The sequence below is a fragment of the Myripristis murdjan genome, chromosome 24 (assembly GCF_902150065.1).
Source record: "Myripristis murdjan chromosome 24, fMyrMur1.1, whole genome shotgun sequence".
Taxonomy (NCBI): Eukaryota; Metazoa; Chordata; class Actinopteri; order Holocentriformes; family Holocentridae; genus Myripristis; species Myripristis murdjan.
Window position 1 is genome coordinate 12,317,113 of NC_044003.1, and position 19,816 is coordinate 12,336,928.

At 41.6% G+C, this 19,816-nt stretch overlaps 1 protein-coding gene across 5 annotated transcripts in view; it reads left to right on the top strand.

The window, feature by feature from the left end:
• utrn (utrophin) overlaps window positions 1-19,816 on the top strand; it is a 217,804-nt gene that overhangs the window by 8,885 nt on the left and 189,103 nt on the right. For 2 of the 5 annotated variants that reach the window (XM_030047484.1, XM_030047486.1), the window contains exons 1-4: window positions 4,062-4,175; window positions 17,217-17,278; window positions 18,693-18,785; window positions 19,674-19,751. In XM_030047484.1, coding sequence (XP_029903344.1) covers window positions 4,094-4,175; window positions 17,217-17,278; window positions 18,693-18,785; window positions 19,674-19,751 — 315 coding nt within the window. In that variant the 5' untranslated portion in view covers window positions 4,062-4,093. Of the gene's footprint in view, window positions 1-4,060; window positions 4,176-5,928; window positions 6,096-17,216; window positions 17,279-18,692; window positions 18,786-19,673; window positions 19,752-19,816 lie in introns of those variants that run through there. The other 3 variants (XM_030047488.1, XM_030047487.1, XM_030047485.1) reach the window with 3 other exon arrangements.

A 19,816-nucleotide genomic window follows, 5' to 3' on the forward strand; every position in this document is an offset into this window, starting at 1 on the left:
TTATTCTGCAGATCTCATTAAGATTTTAAAGCTTTTTGAGTGTTTAAAGTGGAGTTCATAACATAAATTTGAAATTCAGACACATTCTGGATGGACAATTATTTCAATGAAACCTTGATGAAATTTAATTGGAAGGGTTTTGGGATTGATCTTATGTTTGGGGACCGGGGTACTTGACAGGTACTGGACAGGTCAAAGTAGAAAGAAACAGGACAGATTGGGGATGATGTCGCAAGCTACAGCAGTCCCAGATTGGTCGTGAACCCAGGTTATGATTGAGGGATTGTGAGGATGAAAGGATGGTAGGACGCTTTTAACGGCTCTTCCGAGGGCTGGAGGGATGGAGGCCTGTGGATTCAGAGGCGATTCCCATGATCCAGGAAGGAAAACCCCACTCCAAAATGTTTTAACACTGTTAAAAATAGTTTTAGGGGTGCATTTATTGTTCCATTCAATTGTTTGGTGTTGCATTTTACTTTTTCTCCAAATAACTGGCCAGAATAGATGACTTCATTTTGGGATATTTCTATTTCAGCCACAGTGAGGTTTGATGGTAGAAAAAATTTCAGGGTTTTAAAATGTCAGTTCTGTTTTTTGTCGACACACCAAATAATAATGCCATGGTTAGACAATCATCCATTGTAGCCTAGAAGAGACACAGAGACCAGTTTCTCCACTGGCAGCAGCCTCAAAAGACCATAATGTAATGCAGCAGCAATACATGGTGTGTAAGGGGTGCAACCGTTGGTCGTTCTTGGAGAAGCTTTTTTTTTATTAAGGAAAAACTTACTCTGTTCTTGCACAATTGCTATTACTATCCCTCTCCCCCCCTACACATATTGAATGCAACAGGTTGAGGCACATTTTCTGAGGGTTGTTGAAGGGCCCTCTGGGAAATGTAGGGAATTGCTGACTGTAGCAGGAATACACAAATGCAGGTTGAGGGAAAGTGGGCACACCAAAAAAAAAAAAAAAAAAAAAAAAAAGGAAATCATAACCATTCATAACACAATACCTTCAACAACACAAGCTAATAACACATACCAATGTGGGTATGAATCCAAGGGTGGAATTTCCCCCCTAGCGAAGCTGATTTTCTATTTCTGGGGGATGAGAGTGAAACATTTTTATTTGCATATTTGACAGAGAGCCTGGGGAACGAGAGAACATGTTCTAAAAGAAAAATTAATTTCCCTTGTTTGTGTTTTGTATACATGTGGCCACTAGTAGTTTACAACTCAGTAATCCTCATCAATTTTGGAGGGAAATAAATAAACTGGGTTCATAAAAGAGCAAGTCAATTCCACAGGAGATTGTAATGGAAAATGGTGAATCTTCTTTTGAGACTGACCAGATATTGAAGAAGTGGGAAATCGGTTATAACCATTTATGTAATGGGTCCTCATTTATTAATGGTCAATTCTTAAATGAAATGTGTAAAGTAAAATGTAAGCTTCAAAATAGGATGAGCAATACAGCCCTTTGCCAGAATCATATGTTGAATAATGAGCTCACATTAGAAGAGGTGCACAAAGTGATAGATAAAGCTGAAGAAAACACATCTGCTTATTTTATTTCAAGACAGTATTTGACTGGATCACTAGGGACTTTTTTCAAGTATAAACTGATGTGTTCTCATATCAGTGGTAAACTTTATTATGCCATCAGAGCCTTGTATATAGCCCTAGTTTTATGTATGGAGTTAAATAATTTCAAGACTGGCTGAATTCCTGCTCCATTTGGAGTGAAGCAGGGAGATGTACCGTCCCCTACATTATTTGTGCTATGTGTAAATAATTCAGCTGAAGAAATTAAGCAGCCTAGTTTATGCATAGTGATTGATAATATGAATACAAGTATTTTGTTATATGCTGATGATATTGTTTTGATTGTAGAGACAGGTAAATTTACAAGAAATGTTAAAAATTTCGAGGCCATGGTACAGTAAATGGACATTGACCATAAATAGTGACAAAACACATTATATATTTTTGACAGCATTATGAATGGCAGAGCAGTCATTTTCTTAAAGTTTGGATCAATACCTCTAAAGTACAAGAGTTTTTATAGATATCTTGGTTTGGTTTTCAATGAAAATATGTGCCTCACAGAGGGAATTAAAGTACTGTAAGAGTGCTGGGCTCTGTAATGAATAAAATGAGATTGTGTCCTGACCTTAGTTTCTCAGCCCTCACTAAATTTTATGATTCAATGGAAGGCACAATTTCATTTTATGCTGCAGGAGTGTGGGGTTTTAAGGATGCCCCCGATAGTAATGTCACTCCGAATTGAGCCATGAGGTGCTTTCTTGGGATGCATAAATTTATTGTAAAGCAAGCTGTTGGGACAAGGGACGGGAGTCAGGTCTTGTAAAGCAGGGATGTGAAATCGTGAGGCTTTGGAACCGCCATACTCAGTCACTAGAGGAGGTCAATGCAATATTTTCTGGTTCTGTTTTGAATTTTATTTTCAGGAACTTATTTACTAACTTGCTGTAGCCAGCCTTAATTGCCTGTGTAAAATATGGCGGTTACATCTTTTAGTGTTACTTGGGTTTGTGGGAGGAATTGCTGGCCATTCGAGGAGACATGGTCAGGTGATGTTAGTTAGTCACGGTCTTTTCAATCTGTCTTGGTCATTCAGGACACGGGACTGTCCTGCCAAACCTCATCCATTATTTACTTTCATCACATAGAATGGACAGTTTTTATGACTCTACATAAAAAAGAAGAAAAAGTTTGATACATTATTGTTCTGCCACTCCTGCACTGAACTGTACACCAATAAAAAACAAATCAATAAATTCAGTGAGCAACCATAACCCAGGCAAGTGTAATACTGTGTGTATGAGAGAGAGGGACAGGCAGAGAGGGAGGCAGATGTGTGTGTTTGTGTGCATGCAGATCATTCAAACAGCCTGTGAGGGATGAGCTCAGGCTGGGGTGCGGACACACAGTGACAGAGAGGGAGACAGAGACAGGCTCTGCGTTCATGACTGATGCAGCCCATTGGAAAGTCCCTTTTGGTCGTCTGATTCCTTCAGTCGCTGCCAAGGCGAGCCTCACCCAGTCCAGTTCGTTGCTCTGTGCTGTGTCCAGGCCAGCTGGTGGCAACCCTCTGTGGAGTGAAGTGGATTTAATTCATTCAGACTTTTAGGTGGAAGTTGGTCACAGGCGGACCGGGCTGCTAAGTCCTCCTCTGCTTCCTCCTGAAGTGACGGGAAGGAAGGGTGAAAACAAAACGCATAGGAAAACAAACTTTCACTCGCTGGCTCTCGCTTCACACCCCCCTCCCTCACTCCCCTCCCTTCTCTGCGGGAATAGAGTTGTTTGTTCAGTTGCCCCACATTGACTAAATATGTCAATGAGCAAATGGACTGAGGCCGTTGCCCCGTTCCCTGTTCCCAGTGACCACGGGACTCGCTTGCAGGCCTGTTTTAAATGTCACTAGGTATGACTGTCATAGTTTTGACTGTATGTCCAGCATTATGCATTCTGTGAGTCCTTTATTTGATTGTCAAAGGGCAGGTTTTGCTTTCATGTAAACATTTAGTCGAGGCAGCATGGGAAAAAAGCTCCATTAGGCTGGTGTGACAGCAGTGCGTGTTTGGGGAAACTCGGGTCACTCCGGGTCAGGTCAGGTTTATTTGCGGTCACATCCTGCAACAAGGGACAGCGAGAGCCATCCTCCTCGTCCATCTCTCTGTTTTCTGGGGGAATTGAGCTGCCAATCGCTGCACTGCTAATGGCACACACACACACACACACACACACACACACTCACACACACACAAACCTCCATCCTGACACCTGCCACTTACCTTTTAGCTCACAAAGCTGAAGCAATCCCTGCTCTTCACCCCATTTTCTCACCCTCCTGCCGAGTGTGTGTGTGTGATGTCACAGCAGACAGGCCGCCCCAGCACCCCAAGTAAACACACCGAGCCTTGGTCGATCAATGCTCTCACACCTCTACTTCCTCTCTTTCTGTATCGTTCTCTGTCACCCTCTCACTACCTCTCTTCCTCTTCCGGGTTTGTTGTTTTATTTCTGTCTCTCTCTTTCTTTTTCTATGTGTTTCCTCTCTTTACATCATGAATTTGAGTAAGTGGCTGCCGTGGAGAAAGCGTAACTTTTTCAGGAGGAAAGGGAAGCAGGAAAACGGTCCTACTCTGGGTAAGTGGTTGAGCACGTATGCACATAAGTGGAGGAGTTTAACAGGGATTTCGGAGAGGCACGGCAGGAAATTAAGCTTTTTATCCACTCACCTTCCAAATTTTACCAGCCACTTTGACTATTTTGCTGACACAAAGGGCTTTTAAACCCCAAAAAGAACCTCCAAATGATGATTGCTACCTGCACAGCGTGTGATAGAGTGCAGTAACTTATCAGTGACAGTCAAAATACACTGGCAGTTGATTATACCACCCTGCGTACCCTCAACATTAAATCCAGCCTGTCTAGTCACCATCTCATCTACTTTGCAATAAAATCTGGCTATGCACTCTGTATACTTGTAAAATGGCTGTGCTCATGTGTTGTAATAGCTGAGGTCAAAGGGTGTTTACTTTTCAGCAGAAATGACAAAGATAATGATTTAGCATTACTCATAACGTGAAGGGTTTCAGTTATTGCTTAGTTTCTCTTCTGGTACTGCCATGCATTGTTTGTGTTTGCCACTCTGTCTGCATGCCTTCGGAGTTTATGTTGATGTGCAGCACCTCTGTATTTGGCTTGGCTCCCTTTCGCAAATCCATCCAGTCAACCATGGTATATCTGGTCTCGCAAGGCCAGACTTGTCGGTTCTTACTTCGTCTGGGGATGTTTTAAGGTTGAGGATGACAAGATCGGCTGGCGATGCAGCTGCACTGATTGGCTGTACAGTAAGAACGTGCCTACTTGAAAAATAAACTTCCTCCAATCTGTGCAGTTAATATCTCTGGAGTAGAAACAAATAAGTTTTGGGTAAGGGACAACAGCACTGTTGCTTCCTGGCTGTGGAACTGACAGCTTCATTTTCTTTCTTTTTTTTTTTTTTTTTGTTTGAAAAATGTTTACTTTCTGATATAACTGCCTCCCTTATTTGGAACATCTCATTGTTCCCACCCATGTTTTGGCCATATTTCCCACAGAGGTCCCACAGTTGCTCCGAGAATAGTGAAGAGCAAGACTGGAGAAGGAGTATATGGCCTGTCTAACTTTCTGTGTTTGTTTGGACCAGCGTTTGCAGATTGTGTCTTTATAATGTACCAGACAACTTTGATGAACCAGACTTTTGATTCAGGTTGTGTGTCCTGTGTGTTTGTGATAGCTACAGTGTAGTTTTATACATTTTAAGAGTCATTAAACTTTAAATTAGAGGAAGTGCAGTTTGTGTAAAGCTCTGCCAGTGTGTGTCAGCATGGGTCCCGATCTTGAACAATGATTAGCTTCAGGTTGTGTGGATTAGTACGTCTTCGTTTTTTTTTGTTTTGTTCTTATTTAGCAACTCGCTCATATCCACTGCTCTCCTCAAGCTGTATCTTCTCCCCAGCCATCCTGTGTTGTGTCTATGTTCGCTCTGTGTAGGCGTTAATTCACCCGTCGTGTTTGTGTGTTTGGGAGATCTCAGGCCGATGAGCCTCTCTCTCTCTGTCTCTTTCCTATGTGGGAGGTCATTTGCGTTCTATCTTCTTGCATGCAGGATTGCAGTCGAACACAGTGCTGTGTGTTTCTGTGTTTCTCCCCTATCCCACGATGCATTATGACTGCCCACCCCTGGCTTGCCCTGTCCTGTTCTGCTCTGCCTCCCCTCTGTCTCTCTCTCCCTCTCTCTCTCTCTCTCTCTCGCTCTCTCTGTCTTTCATTGGCAGTGTCCCTCTTTCATCCCCCCTTCCCTCTGCTGCATTCTTCTGATCTTTTCCTCCCTCTCTGGTCAAGGAGCGACAGAGTTAGAGGAGAGAGGAGGAGAAGGCAGGCAGGAATGTGAGATTCTCCTCTGCACTGATACTCGTGGTTAATCTCTTCCCCCATTTGTTTTTGTGCTTGGTGCTTGTCTGGTTTGGCATTTTGGCAGCTTGCGGGGAGCGATGGCAGAGCACGGGCTCAAACTCAGAGGTAGGAACATCAGCCAGGTATGTGACACATGTTTGGTGGCAACTAGGTGTGTCACACTTACACCAGGTGTGGTGGCTTGTAGACACTGGTGATAAATGTAGTGTTTCCAGTTCTGCTCTATATGGACCTTGTTGCAATTAACTTGTTACATTATTTTCTGCTGAGAAAAGTAGTGCTTTAGGGTACTATAGTGTTTACTAGTGTCATTAAAATTGATCCTCTTTGTGATCCTTCTGCATGTTGGTGATTGTTGCTACCTGTGTCTTAACACTACAGTCAGTGAATTGCATAGCCATCGACTCCTGTAATTAACTCAGTGTGCAGGGTGAGAACGTAATGACAGATGTAATATCTCCTTTACAGTTACATGCAGAAGCAGCAGTCCGGGAGTACTTGATTACTTGAAAAAGTAACACATTAGGTTATTAATTACAACAAAAATGTCATCTGAGTACTTGACTACATGTACGTGAGTACATGGCTGCTCTTATGTTTTGAAACGGTTCAGTGGGTCGGGAGCTTGATCAGAACTAGACTGATGTTTTCAAGCAGGTTTTTTTGCACAGCTTAAAGAAATATCTTGAACACAAAAAAGAAAATAAAATCATTATCTTCTCATGTCACCTGAAACTCTTAAAGTTTGCATGCCATTATAACACAGAGCGAGTTAGCTGGCACAGCTCTGTATCATTCTTCTCATTAAAGAGAAATGAATGAGGACCATTTCTTTAGAGTTCTTAGGGTAAAAAGTTACCATAAAATACTTGAGTTAAGTTTTTGGTGAACTATTCCTTTAAGTAGTTGATATGCTGATATGCTGTTTAGTGTGTGGTTTCTCCAGGTCTTGGTTAAACATACACTGCAGATCAAGGATTTATTAAAAAGCTTTTTAGACCATTATTGGACCTAATTTGTTTTAACTTAAACTACAGCTCTGTTGTACACACTGCTGGACAGAGTTTGCAGACATGATGATTATAAGCAATTCCTTTACAGGCTCTAAATATATTCAAATGTCATGGTCAGTAGACCACAAGATTTAAATAACTAAAACAGTGGGTTTTTGCTATCGGTCACTATGCAAAGAAAGTCAGTGATTCTGCAACAGCATTTCAGTTGGTGGCTCTGTAATATAAATACATATTCGACTCTAAACACAGTTATCTTCAAAGCCTGGCGGTTTTCATTTGTTTTGTTTTCCCTTTTACTTCTGATTCACCATTAAGCATAAAAGCTGGGCTAGTTATTTACAGTTGCTCATTATTCCACTGATTTTTGAGTGACCTGACCTGCAGCACAGCATTCATCACTCTGCTGTGTATACCACACTCCCTTAACTCTTCTAATCACCTCTAATTACATCAGTGCACACACCTACACACAGCACAGGGGTGTTTTTCAAGCTGCTAAGTGGGGATATGGGTTTATCTTCCTGGACGTTAGGAGTGTTTTCCCTACAAATTCCCAGATCTTGGCTAGGGGAGATTGTCAACAAGGCTGCGCCGGCTGGGACAAGCTTAGACAAGTGACCGATAGAGGGAGGGGGGAGGTATGTGTGTGTGAAATTATGGGAATTCTATGCATTCCTCTTGGCCTACACAGTCAAAATCTCTGCTGTCAAACTGCGAGTGGGGCTAAGGTGTATGTGCGCTTAAGTTTCTGTGTACTTGTGTGCAAGAAATAGAGAGCTTGATTGATGAGAGGGCAGGTGAAGTTGAGTGATGGATAATAGCTGAATTGAAAGCTCATCAGCGCCATTGTTGTAGGGCCCTGTTTGTGTGTGTGTCCTGTGTAAGGACTGGTGCCCTCCAGTAGTTGAGGGGCGGAGTTGGACTGAGATAGACAAGACGGCTTACAGCTGTGCCTCCCTCCAGCCTCCCAGCAAGGTGAAGTTCACCCAGGGAGACTCTTTACGAGTTGAGGAGCGTTTGTTTCACAGCCAAGACAAGGGTCTCATTTAGTGATTTCATCGCCAGAGATTTGGAAGAATCATGCAGCCTGGATTTGACTTCAGAAAAAGTTGTGTGTTGGTACAATGATTTCGACACCCTTAACAGCTTTCAAACACACACTCCAGATGGTGTTCTGCTTATTAAACCTCCAACAGCCTCAGCTGACAATGGACTTAAAGTTTTTGTTTTTCTGTGTTCGTTTCATGGCTGTGAAAGACAAAAAAGTACCCACACACTAGATATGTAATCCATTATATTTAGGGATACGTTTTCGGTTATTCAGTGTGCTTGTACTTTTTTGTCTTTGATGTCTGATGTCTTTCCAAGCACCCGTTTGTAGATGGCACTGCTTTGTCTTTTTTGATGTTACATTTCCTGGTCAAACATGCCTTTATAAAGAGCTTCTGAGCTCTTGCTGCTAATAGTCGTAATCTTGAGCTGAAGTTGGGTTTCAGCTGTAACTATAGCTTGGCTAGAAGCCACTGCTGCTCAGCGGTGTGCCTAAACCTTGTAAATATCTCTATTTGTCTAAGCTCTGAGCTGTTTTGTTTACATGTGTGGTGCTGCCGTGGAAACCCTTGTTTGATTTTCACCTCAGCTCCCACCCCACCCCCCCACCATGTGTTCACAGGCTCTCTCTCTCTCCACCTGTGAGAGGGGAGGTATATATTTGTAATGAGGCCATATAGTTTATGTGAGTGTCTGCGCCGTGTTCCAGGCCACCTACTTTTACGGCTTTTGCAGAGCACGTGTGTTTTCTCTCGTAGTTTTACTTTTCTCACCTTGATCTGCCAGGTTTTGGGGTTTTGTTTGAGGTTTATTTTGCTCATTCTTTTCACTGCCGCTCGGCCCTGCCAAACACATTGACGTTCCCCACTGGATCACACAAACAGAGATTACATGGGTGTTGGTAAAATACATCACCTTGAAGAAAGTTATATTTGTACTAGACTGCATTCTTCGTGCACGGATGTATTATTGCCTCAGCTGGTTTTGAATTCATTCATTGCTTTAAGCCTTTCCTCGCAGTCGGCTGCAGCCCCTGTGTTGACAGCAGGCTGTGAGCATGGACATTTTAGGTCATGGAAAAGCTTGGCTCTTGTCATGGAAATTCATGGAAAAATCAGAGAGCTTGACATTTTCTCTGTGCGTGCGTGTGTGTTTGAGTGTGTGTGCTCAGTGAGCTGTGTGAAGACACCAGCGGGATTTACTCTTTCTGATGTAATAATTACTTCCTGTTTGGCTGTTGAGGAAGAGACTTTCCTCTCTCAGCACATGTACTGTACATGATTGTGTCTTTGAATATGAATGTGTCATCTGGGATGTCGCCTCCGGTTTTAAAAGGGGTGTGTGCTTCAACTATGTGCAATATTGTGGTTAATTGTTTGACTAGGTTGCCTATTCGTTCTGCAGTATCTGTGGCTCTCTTACTCACATGATCTGCAAGTCCAGAAGCTGACTTCCTCCTACTCTGGGTTGATAAGATATCTATCATATGACCAAGTGACCTATAAAGTTGGTTTTCCAGTGTGTTGCCTTTCGTGGGGATTCACTTGAGGAGTTGCAGTCTTTTTAATGCTCAAATTCAGCAGTGCTTCTAAAACAATACACTCTCTGTACCAGTCTTTATTGAATGAAAGTACATGTCACATTTTTTTGTACAGCATTTATAGATCTGTGGCACAGCCGCTGTAAACAGTGGACCATGCTCAATTGATTCCCTCAATAGTTCCCATTATAGGAGTCGAACACTTTGAAGCTTTATCTTTTTAAAGCTATACTGGGCACATTGGCGGCTACACATGACTGATGTGTAAAAATTTTCACTGTACACTCATAAATTGAATGACAGAATGAGACATTAGTGAATTTCACACAGCATGCCTGCTTTTATGAGTTCAGCCTGTGTTATTTCAAAGCATAGCAAAGGGATAGGAGAGGCATCTTAATGTAGCTGTGGGCCCAGGTTTCCCTAGACAGAGAGTGCAGTTGTTCGGGAGCTAGTTTGCATTTTGCTCTCATGTTTTGATTTGTATCTTCTTAGGGGGAGAAGTGTCTGTAGCTGACATTAAAATTTAATCTCAGCAGAAGGAGTGAATCTTTTCTGAACTATTCTCTGTTGCATTCCTGCGCTGTCTTGTAGGCTGATAAGGTGGATGTGTTTTAACAGAAAAATCACTCCTAGCACAGTTTTAAATTAAAAAAGCAGCATCATGAAAACCCATATGATATTGGAGTGTTTTTGACATTGATGATATTGGTTGTTTGATACCTATCCTTACATAGGCAATCCAGTTGTAACTATTTCCACTTTTACACCAAGCAATTTGTTTGCCTTTTTTTTCCCTCCAGGACCAGCTGTGATCAAATCAGTGACACCTTTACGTTAGCAGAAACCCGGTATGCATATTTCACCTCAAAGTTATCTGGTGTCACAGTGTTTTCTCATATTTTCAGCCTCAGCAGTCTGTCATTACAAAAACACTATGAACATAAGTCAGAGTCCAGGCCAAACAAATGTTGATTTACTGCTAAATTACACAGGTAATTGCTAAGTTACATAGTGGTTAGGACCAGGCACCAGAAATGCAGTGCATGTCCTGCATCGCTGGGCCTATGCAAATGGGGTGACCCATTTCCACCTCTGCTGATCAGAGCCGAAGCCGATAATGACCTGCGGGGTTCAGAACCTGGGACAGAAATGCAGGTTAACCCGTTTACGCTTAACTCAGTCTCCGGACAGGACTGGGATTTTAGGTCAGTGTGAAAGTTGCATGATTATAAAAGAAAGTAATACCAGCCATACCGGCTCGCTTCCTGTTACAGTAGGTTAAATGATCTCATTAGGGGCACACTCACCTTGTCAAGCCATGAGGCCTCAGGTGAGGTCTTCTGTTTGAATAGCACACATTCCACTGGCCAAATCACACACGGCTAAGTACTGCAGCTGATTTGTCACCCTGTGTATTACCTGTGTTTTTGTTTTGTTTGTTTGTTTCCATCATGCCAATTTCAGCATACACCCCCTCAGTTGTCTGTTTATATGATGGCAGCTCATTACTCATGTAGAGAAGATGTAAATAGACCTAAGTAAAGTTTTGTAAGAGGACACAGTCAGCAGTGGTGTATTGCTACGTGTGTGTGTGTGTGTGTGTGTGTGTGTGTGTGTTTGCGCTTTCGCCTTGTAAGGGTAGTTGTTCTATGTCTCTATCTCTCTCCCGCTTACACACACAAACACACACACACACACACACACACACACACACACACACACACACAGAGCTGCTGCTTTGATCCGTCCAGCAGTAAGACATTCCTGTGCTGTGGTGAGTAGGAGCAGCAGACCAATTGAGGGAGGGCGGTGTTTATGAATTGGGTGTATTGTCCTGTGAAGGTGGTGGGGTGGCGAGCCCAAGAGACCTGAGCCCACTGAGACCCTCTCCTCAGGGGCCTCAGAGGCCCTAAGAAGGGTGCTGATATGGCTGTAAGGACAGGGGGCCTCTACATGGGGCTTTTTATAAAAGGGAAATTGATATTGTGTTGAAAGCATACCTGTAGTGTTCCCTCCCTCCACCCGGGACACTGATTTGATTTTTAAATATTCCTGCCAGTTTCACTCTCTCTTTTCTTGCCCTCTCTTTCTCTCCTCCTCCCTCCCTCTCTGTCAGGACATGTCTGGCCATCCTGGCAATTAGTTATCCACTGTGATTGATTTCCACCAGATACTGGGCCTCAGTTGTGGCCCCTGTCCTTTGTCATCTTTCCCATTCCTTCATTCCAGGAGACGACCCCTGGGCTTTTCTGTATGCCTCCTGTATCCATTTCTCCTTCACCTTCTTCATTTATCCCTAACCTCCTGCAGCCAGGGACTCTTCCTCTTTTCTTTTCTAAAGAAAGATTCACTCAGGTGGTATCCTTTCTTCCTCAGATTTTTGTGGAAAAAACATTTTTACATCAACAGACCTGCAGGAGGACATTTACAGAGCCGTGGGTCCTGTCACTTTAAATACACCTAGTGCAGTGTGAACAGTATATAGCACAGGTAAAGGGCAGTATATTGATTATGCCAATATTGTGATCAGAGATGGTGTCAAGGATTTTGGATATTGTAATACCATGTCATGACGTAAGTGGTGTTCATTGGTTTTAAAGGCTACATTAAAGTGATGCAGTTTTCTTAAGTTATTAGACATTTTGTGTGTTCTGTTATTTGTTATTTCTACCTGCTTGGTGATCATACCTTGATCACCCCCATCCCTTTAATATCAATTATAGGGATGGCCATTGCACAATTTTTGACAATTTTAATCAATCACACATCACACAGCACAGCAGCGTTTTTCCATATTGTATGACAATGTCACAACATATCCTGTATTTGTTGGTTGCAGCTCTTCAGTAGAGCTACATCACACTTTTACTGAGTGAAATAAGCCAAGATGCCATTGTTTTATGGCTGCATTATTACATAATATAAAAATATGTAGATGTCTCGTGCATCATTTTAAGCACATTTCCCCGCAATGAAGCAAATGGTTCTTATGCACGCCTTAACCTCTTAGGACCTGGCGTACACATGCGTGGACATCACATTTTGGGTTATATTACCGTAGTAGTTAATTCTGCTTACCTGGGGCCGTCTGGCCACGTATGTGGACCCTTACACTACCTACCGCTACTTGTTTTATATTTTGTTACAAGTATATGATGCCTTACTGTAGCTGTGACTGTCCAAAGGGGGCAAAAATGTTGTTACTTCATTTTGTTTTTTGCACTGTGATATTCAAAACATGTTCAAAAATATGTTTGTATCTGTTATCAATACAAGATGAAGCAGTCAGGACAAAAACTACAATGTTCAGGGTGGAAATAAAGACTTTTGCACTCTATTACACAAAGGCAACTTTAGTGTGTTTTAAGGAAATTGAGAACCAGTGTCCACATATTTGGACATCATTTTTCTCTAAAACTACACCATGTAAAAAGACGATGCTTAGTTTTTATACTTATCAGGGTCCAATAAGCCAAAATAGAATCAGATGCATATCAAATAAGAGCTCGGGTCTTAAGAGGTTAATGATGAGCGCTGGGAGAATGGCAGAATTTGCGAGTAACGGTTACACTCCTGTACACCATCTGCACTATACTATACTAACATTACATGGACATATAGCAGGGTTTTGAATTTAGATGTGGTGAAGCTGGAGATGCTGTGTCTGTCGTGTTAGTTAACCAGGCTGCCGCTGTGATGTTGTTGTTGCCGTGGTTTGTGCCTTGTGTAACAGGAAATGGGTTCTGTGTAGCAACTTGCACCTCATAGTATTTGCCATAAGTGAATTTGGTGTGTTTTTTCTGTCAAGACTAAATTCATTCAAAGGACTTAATATTGATTCAGGCTGACATTAACACGTTCTATTCATTTCTTCTGATCGATTAACTCGAATCGGCATAATTTAATATTGAATCATCGGTATAATGAATGAGTCAGTACATCCCTAACTGATATTTGATTTGTCCATATGGGCATGGCCTTACTAGCTTCATCTTTTCATTTCGACCTCAATCTCTCATTCTTATGTAGTCTCACTCCACTTCACGTTCTCCTCACCATCTTCTCAGTCACCTTCTTGCCCTGTATTACTAGTATTTCCAGAAAGTCTGGATAGTATGGAAATTGTATTTGTTCATTTCCCAATGTTTCAGACATTTGGGAGTTGCACAAAAAGGGCCCAAAATGGGGAAAGACATATTTTTATTTTTATGAAGAATAATCTCAAGGCTGTACAGTTTAGTTTCCAAGTTGCTCATAAGTGTGCATGCTCAACAACTGGACCGAATTTGAAAATTCAGTCAATAAATTAAGGTCTGACTACATATTTTTAAGTGAAATGGAGGATGTGTAGTAACTCAGTGTTGTGTGCCATTGCCCTGGCTCTCCTCCTCTTCTGCTGCCATCTATTATCTCATCCTCTCACCTCTTCACCCCCCTCAACCCCTCACCTTCCCCTCTCACCTCCCCTTGGGGTACATTCTTGTTTTTATGCCCCTGCTCTCCAAGCCGGCGGCTGCACACACACAACATACACTCCACACACCCCAAACAAAGAAACTGACGACCCCTGGGGCTGGTGATCATAACCTTTGACCTTTTGTTCAGTTCATGCTGCTTCACACAGCGGCTTGTTGAGTGACAGTGGTTGTTTAAGCACACACACACATACCCACACATATACACACATACACATTTAACGCTATTCTACCTTCAGTTTACAGTCTTAGACTTGAGTCATAGTGTGTGGAAGCAGACTTGAATGTGTTTTTCTTTTTTGACCCAGTCCTTGAGGTGTTCAGTAATGAAATTGACTGACAACTCAATGAGCCGGTTATTTAGCGGGTCATAGGAAGGGCACGTAGCGCAAAGTAGTTCAGACTGAACTGGTAGCTTCTCCCATCTCTAATACACCAGGAGTGGGCCAAAATAGTGGACTAATGTATCTATAAACAATTATTCAACTAAGCTTGTTGAATTTTTTTGGGCTCATTCATCTTTTTTTTCCTAATACATCAAATTTTGTAAAGATCAGGGAAATCTGTCTAAATAATGATCTGTTAATATATCATCATTGAATGAAACTGATGTTGGCTGGAGGTCTGTGTTTCACATGAACCCAAAGCAGAAAAACCTCCTACATTTCTTCTTGCCCTTTTTCTTAACTGAGGAAATAATTTATTAAGCATTGATTATAAAAATAGCATTGAAAATCATTCATAAGCCTACTGACACTAAGGTCTGTTTTAAATGTAGGCCCTTCGTGAGGCCGAACAGTCCACTAATCAATAACTAATCAAAGAGCCAGCCGGGTCCTTTGCTGTCCAACCATTTGGAAAGCACAAGACTTTTCAGAAATATCAGAATATCAGAAGATCAGAAATATCAGAAATAGCAAAGTAGCACATCTCTCTAATGCTGCATGTCCAGGATGAACCGGTGCAGAGTTTAAGTCGTGAACTAGCAACTTATGTCTCAAGCCTGTTTTTGTATGCTGCAGCTTTTCTTCATGTACGAGAACGATTCCCCCAGGACTAAAGTTCTGGACTGACAGTATGTAACTGTGGCAGGGTAAGGGGTTATAAATCGATTGTCCTTACATAAAGTGCCATCAGCAGCAGTGTGTCCATCGCATCTTAGCTGAGCATCTTAATAGTGTCTATTGGAGAATTTCACTTTAGTTTTTGTGGCTGAATGTGCAACACCCTCTGATACAGAATTACACAATAAACACCTGGGGGGGATCTATTCAGATGAGTTTTTTAATGAAGGCGACCAAAAATTCAAGACATTCCTGAACTATGAGTATTGTCCCAAATCCTGTTTTCCTGTTTGTCCCGAAAATTAGACTAAACCCTAGTTTTAATTAGTTACAGCCTAGTAAAACATTAAATACTAGGCTAACCGTTGTGAAACATTTTGGTGTTGTCCACCGATGAGCACTGTTTTGTCCGTAGCCTACATGAATTATGTCTGTTGAAAATAGCAGAAGTTGCAGTTGCGAGAACAGGGAGCAACCACAGAAAAGGAGTGATGGGACATGTGCGTCACACAGACGGATGGGACAGGCACCACACTGATAAAATGAATAAAATAAAATTCATTTTATGTAACAGATAATGAGTTATACACTATGATGTACTACACAGTTGTTTTGTTTCTTTTTCCTAATGACAGACAGTTGACTTCATGTTCATAAACAAAAATAACTAATTTTAGTTTTGACTTTCTTGTGTTTTACTGTTACCGTTACTTTTTGTTAACTCTGAATGTAATTTACTGGAGGCCATGTCCTCTATGGCCACCTGACCATGCCCACCCCCAACTCCCCTGTCCCAAGTTTCACCCATTCTCATCCGGTCGCAGTGTTTATAATCTATACGTGGCTTGTGCGTTGAAACAGGTGTGTGTAGCAGCGAAGCTGGGAGGAGTGGCAACCTCGTGCACATAAGAGGAAATGCAGTAAAGATGCTAAGACGATTATAACAATAATAATGACGACATTATTTTTATTTCCTTCAAAACTGTGAAACTGTGATGGTTGAAATTAAGCTGTAGCAGCCCACTACAGTTAAACAGTTTAATGGGAAACCCTGGTATGTCTTACAGGCATATGGAAATAAGTGGGTTCCTTACTTTTTATTGGCTTCTGATGCTTCACATCGGCCTGTGGTCTGCAGGGGCCTCATTTAAAGATGTTTCCTGCTCACAAAGTTGGTCCTTGCAACCAAATCCAAGCTAAAGTTGTGATTTATGAAACATTCATGTCAGTGTGTGTGATTCTCTCCAATTTTCTGTGATGCATCACAAGCTTATATTCCTCACCCAAGAATCAGATACAAAAATAACACTTGAAATAATTCCTTTTCTTTCGTATTCTCTCAAATGATCACTCGATGGAATCTGGGACAAAGTCAAAAACATATTTAAGTAAGTGAAGTCCAAGACTTTGTATGGGCTACTCTGATCCATTACAGGAGCCAGCCATTGAAAAGGCACATCAAAGCAGCTGACCCTTTGCCTGACACACAATGAGGCCTTATTAGAGAGCTGTGTTAGAGAGAATAAAGGAGGAGTAGAGAGGGAGTCAAGTGGGGAGAGAATGTGAAATATTTGTACAGTTGGACTCAGAGGCTTGGGGGACATCATAAATGAACAAACGTGTGTGCACACGTGCAAATGGAAAAGGGTTTGTATTCTTGTTCAAATCATCACATTGTGGCTGGGGTACCAGATGCTGTCAAGAGACATTTCAGAGACCTTTAATTCTTACATCACACACCTTTTGACATTTTGTTCACATACGTGCATACCCTCCTTGGCTGCGTTTTGTTCCTATTTGAATGTTGTCTGTAATTTCTGTTGTGCCCCGGCACAGTGATCATTATGCTTTTAAGCCATAAGCCCTGCAGCTACAAATACTAGGATGTCAGTGCCAGAGTGAATTTGACTAGTTGGTGTCCTGAAATTAACGTTTGCAAATGGACTTTCAAGCTGTTTGCACCAATGTTAACCATGTTCCTTCCTGCCATTATAACACTGACTGTTCTATTATGATGCCCAGTTTTGGATACACCTGTTCACTCTGTCTGTCTGTCTGTCTCATTTTTGTTTCCGCAGACGAGCATGATGCAGTACAGAAGAAAACATTTACCAAATGGATAAATGCACAGTTCTCCAAGGTAATGTGAAACATTGTGGAGTTGTTCTTCAGCTGAATGCCAAACTTTTATTGGACTAATTAAGGCACACTACAAAAGTGACTCATATTCTCGAAGCTCTAAAAGCCGAGTTAATGGTTTTGAAACTTGTACCTTTATATTGAAATGAGTTGGGACATGGTGAGGAGTGGCTGAAGTGATGAGACTAAACGCAAAGTGCAGTTTGTTTGAGTCCCAACAGAGGATTTTGTTAGTCTATTTTTGATTTAAAAGCCTTCTCCAGAGACCTTGATTGTTGTGCTTGAAAAGTCTCTTCCCAGGCTAAAGAGGCTAAAATGCTGAGAAAGGAAGGCCTGCAGCCAGCTAGCCTCACTGTTAGTGGGAGAGTAGACTAAATTGACTTTCAAATAGTTTCCTGTCATTGTATAAATGTTGTGGCACTCATTTTATTTGGAACACCGTAACTGTCTCTCATCTTAATATATACTAAAACAAAGCATGGATAGTTGTTCGAAATAGTGATTGATTCAAATCCACACTGCAGTCGGATTTGATTACAGCAAAGTGCTATGTGCTAGACACGTCATTTTGCTTTGAAGTATTTCTTAGTCCATTCCTTTGGCTAGCAACAGCTTCCATCAGAGAGCGAGTAGCTTTATGTGTGCGGTCGTATTTCATCTGTCTTTCATTACTCCCATAAACAAACCATCAACAGAATTATGTTAAATATGTTCAGTTGATTTTGCCAGTAGGTCTTGAATATGTGTACTTCTCAGATTGGGCAACTTGCACCCAGTTTCTGTTCCTCCCACTCTTCATCTTCATTCCTCTCCATTTGATAGCTCCAGATTATTCAGTGGTTATTGGTGTGATATGAAAATGGTGTTAAGACATGCCAAATTTGCTCTTCCTCCTGTTTATTATATTTTACACTCTGATTCCTGCCAGCATTCCTGCTAAAAGAAGTCACATCGTTTTTCATGCCTCAGTTTTGCATTTGGCTGTTTTAAGTTCCCATATCAGTCCTCATTTTATTTAATTATATGAAGCTTTTCTTTTATCTTCTTTAGAGACTTCAATCCACTCTGACATAAATCCTCGATCCTGCGAGACTTAATTAGAGTGATGATTGATTTAAAAAAAAAAAAAAAGAACTCCAATCTTGTGTAAATTAAAAAATTTCCTGTGGCATTTTCGTTGATTATGGTGTTGATTGATTGTTAATATCCAAACTCTGATACCCTGACATATAGATATCCTGATTTCCTGTGGCTTGTTAGTTGATTGCAGTGTGGATTGACTGATATAACAACATTTATCTCGATGACTGTTGCTGTGAGGTGCTGTAGTTGTACTGTGCAGCCTTGATTTTGGCTGTAAGCTACAACTTGCCACAACCACATAACCCGCTGGTTGTTTTGTTTTATCCAATCAGACAGGGAAGACGCCCATCAAAGACATGTTTTCTGACCTGAGGGATGGCAGGAAACTACTAGACCTGCTGGAGGGACTCACTGGCACTGTCCTGGTAAGTGTCTGTGTGTGTGCACTGATGACTTTAGGCTCTCTATCTATATCATTTTGAAAGAAAATAAAACAATTTACACTTTTTTGTTTTTGCTACATTTTTCTTGTCAAAATACATGCGTTTGTGTGTGCTTACACGTGATTATATGCACATGTTTTTGTGTAATTACCTTTTCGGTTAGGTTTTTTTTTTTTTTTTTTTTTTAACCACTCTCACCTCTCGCTCACCCTTTCCCTCTCTTCACAAGTGTATCTGCTTTCTAGCACCTGCAGCTTTACCAAGTGCCAACTGTCTCAAAATACCCAGCGCTAGACACACATACACATGTGCGCGCACACACACACACACTCACTCGCTCTGATACCAGAATACTAATTCTGTAATTGGGTGCTAACGACTGCTTGAGGTATGTGAAGGCAAGAAGAATTTTCATTCGGCAGGCATTCATCCTGCCATTCTTTCTGTAAGTTGCCCTTTGGAGATTGGTGATAGCATAATTGGTGTGATGAATATATGGTGAGGAACAGTGTGCTGAGTGACAGTCCAGACAAAACAGTCAGTTTGCAGGCCCAGCAAAGCCTTCCGGCATAATTTTTTCCTTTGAGCTGAGCCTAAGTTGACTCCTCAAGTGTTTGAGGAGGCAACTTAAGAGTTTTATTGTTTCCATTTTTCACCCACTCATTTTTTCAAAATCCAGAAAACGGTCAGTCAGTCTCAGAGGCTTTCATAAACTGATTTTCATGAAACTGGATTTCATGAACAAAATCATGAAAAACAGTCAAAAGTGTTCAGTGACAACATGCTTGGATCACAGCAGCAGCTGTTTGATTAATTAGTGAGCAGTGCACACGCTGTCAGCTGATTAGTGTGGTACTTCTTGTTCCCCAGACCAAAGAGCGAGGGTCCACCAGAGTGCACGCCCTCAACAACGTCAACAAAGTACTTCAAGTCCTGCATCAGAACAATGTGAGTACATAATCATTCATCTCTCATTTTTGTTTTCACCTGGTCGTTGTGCTATCATCATATCA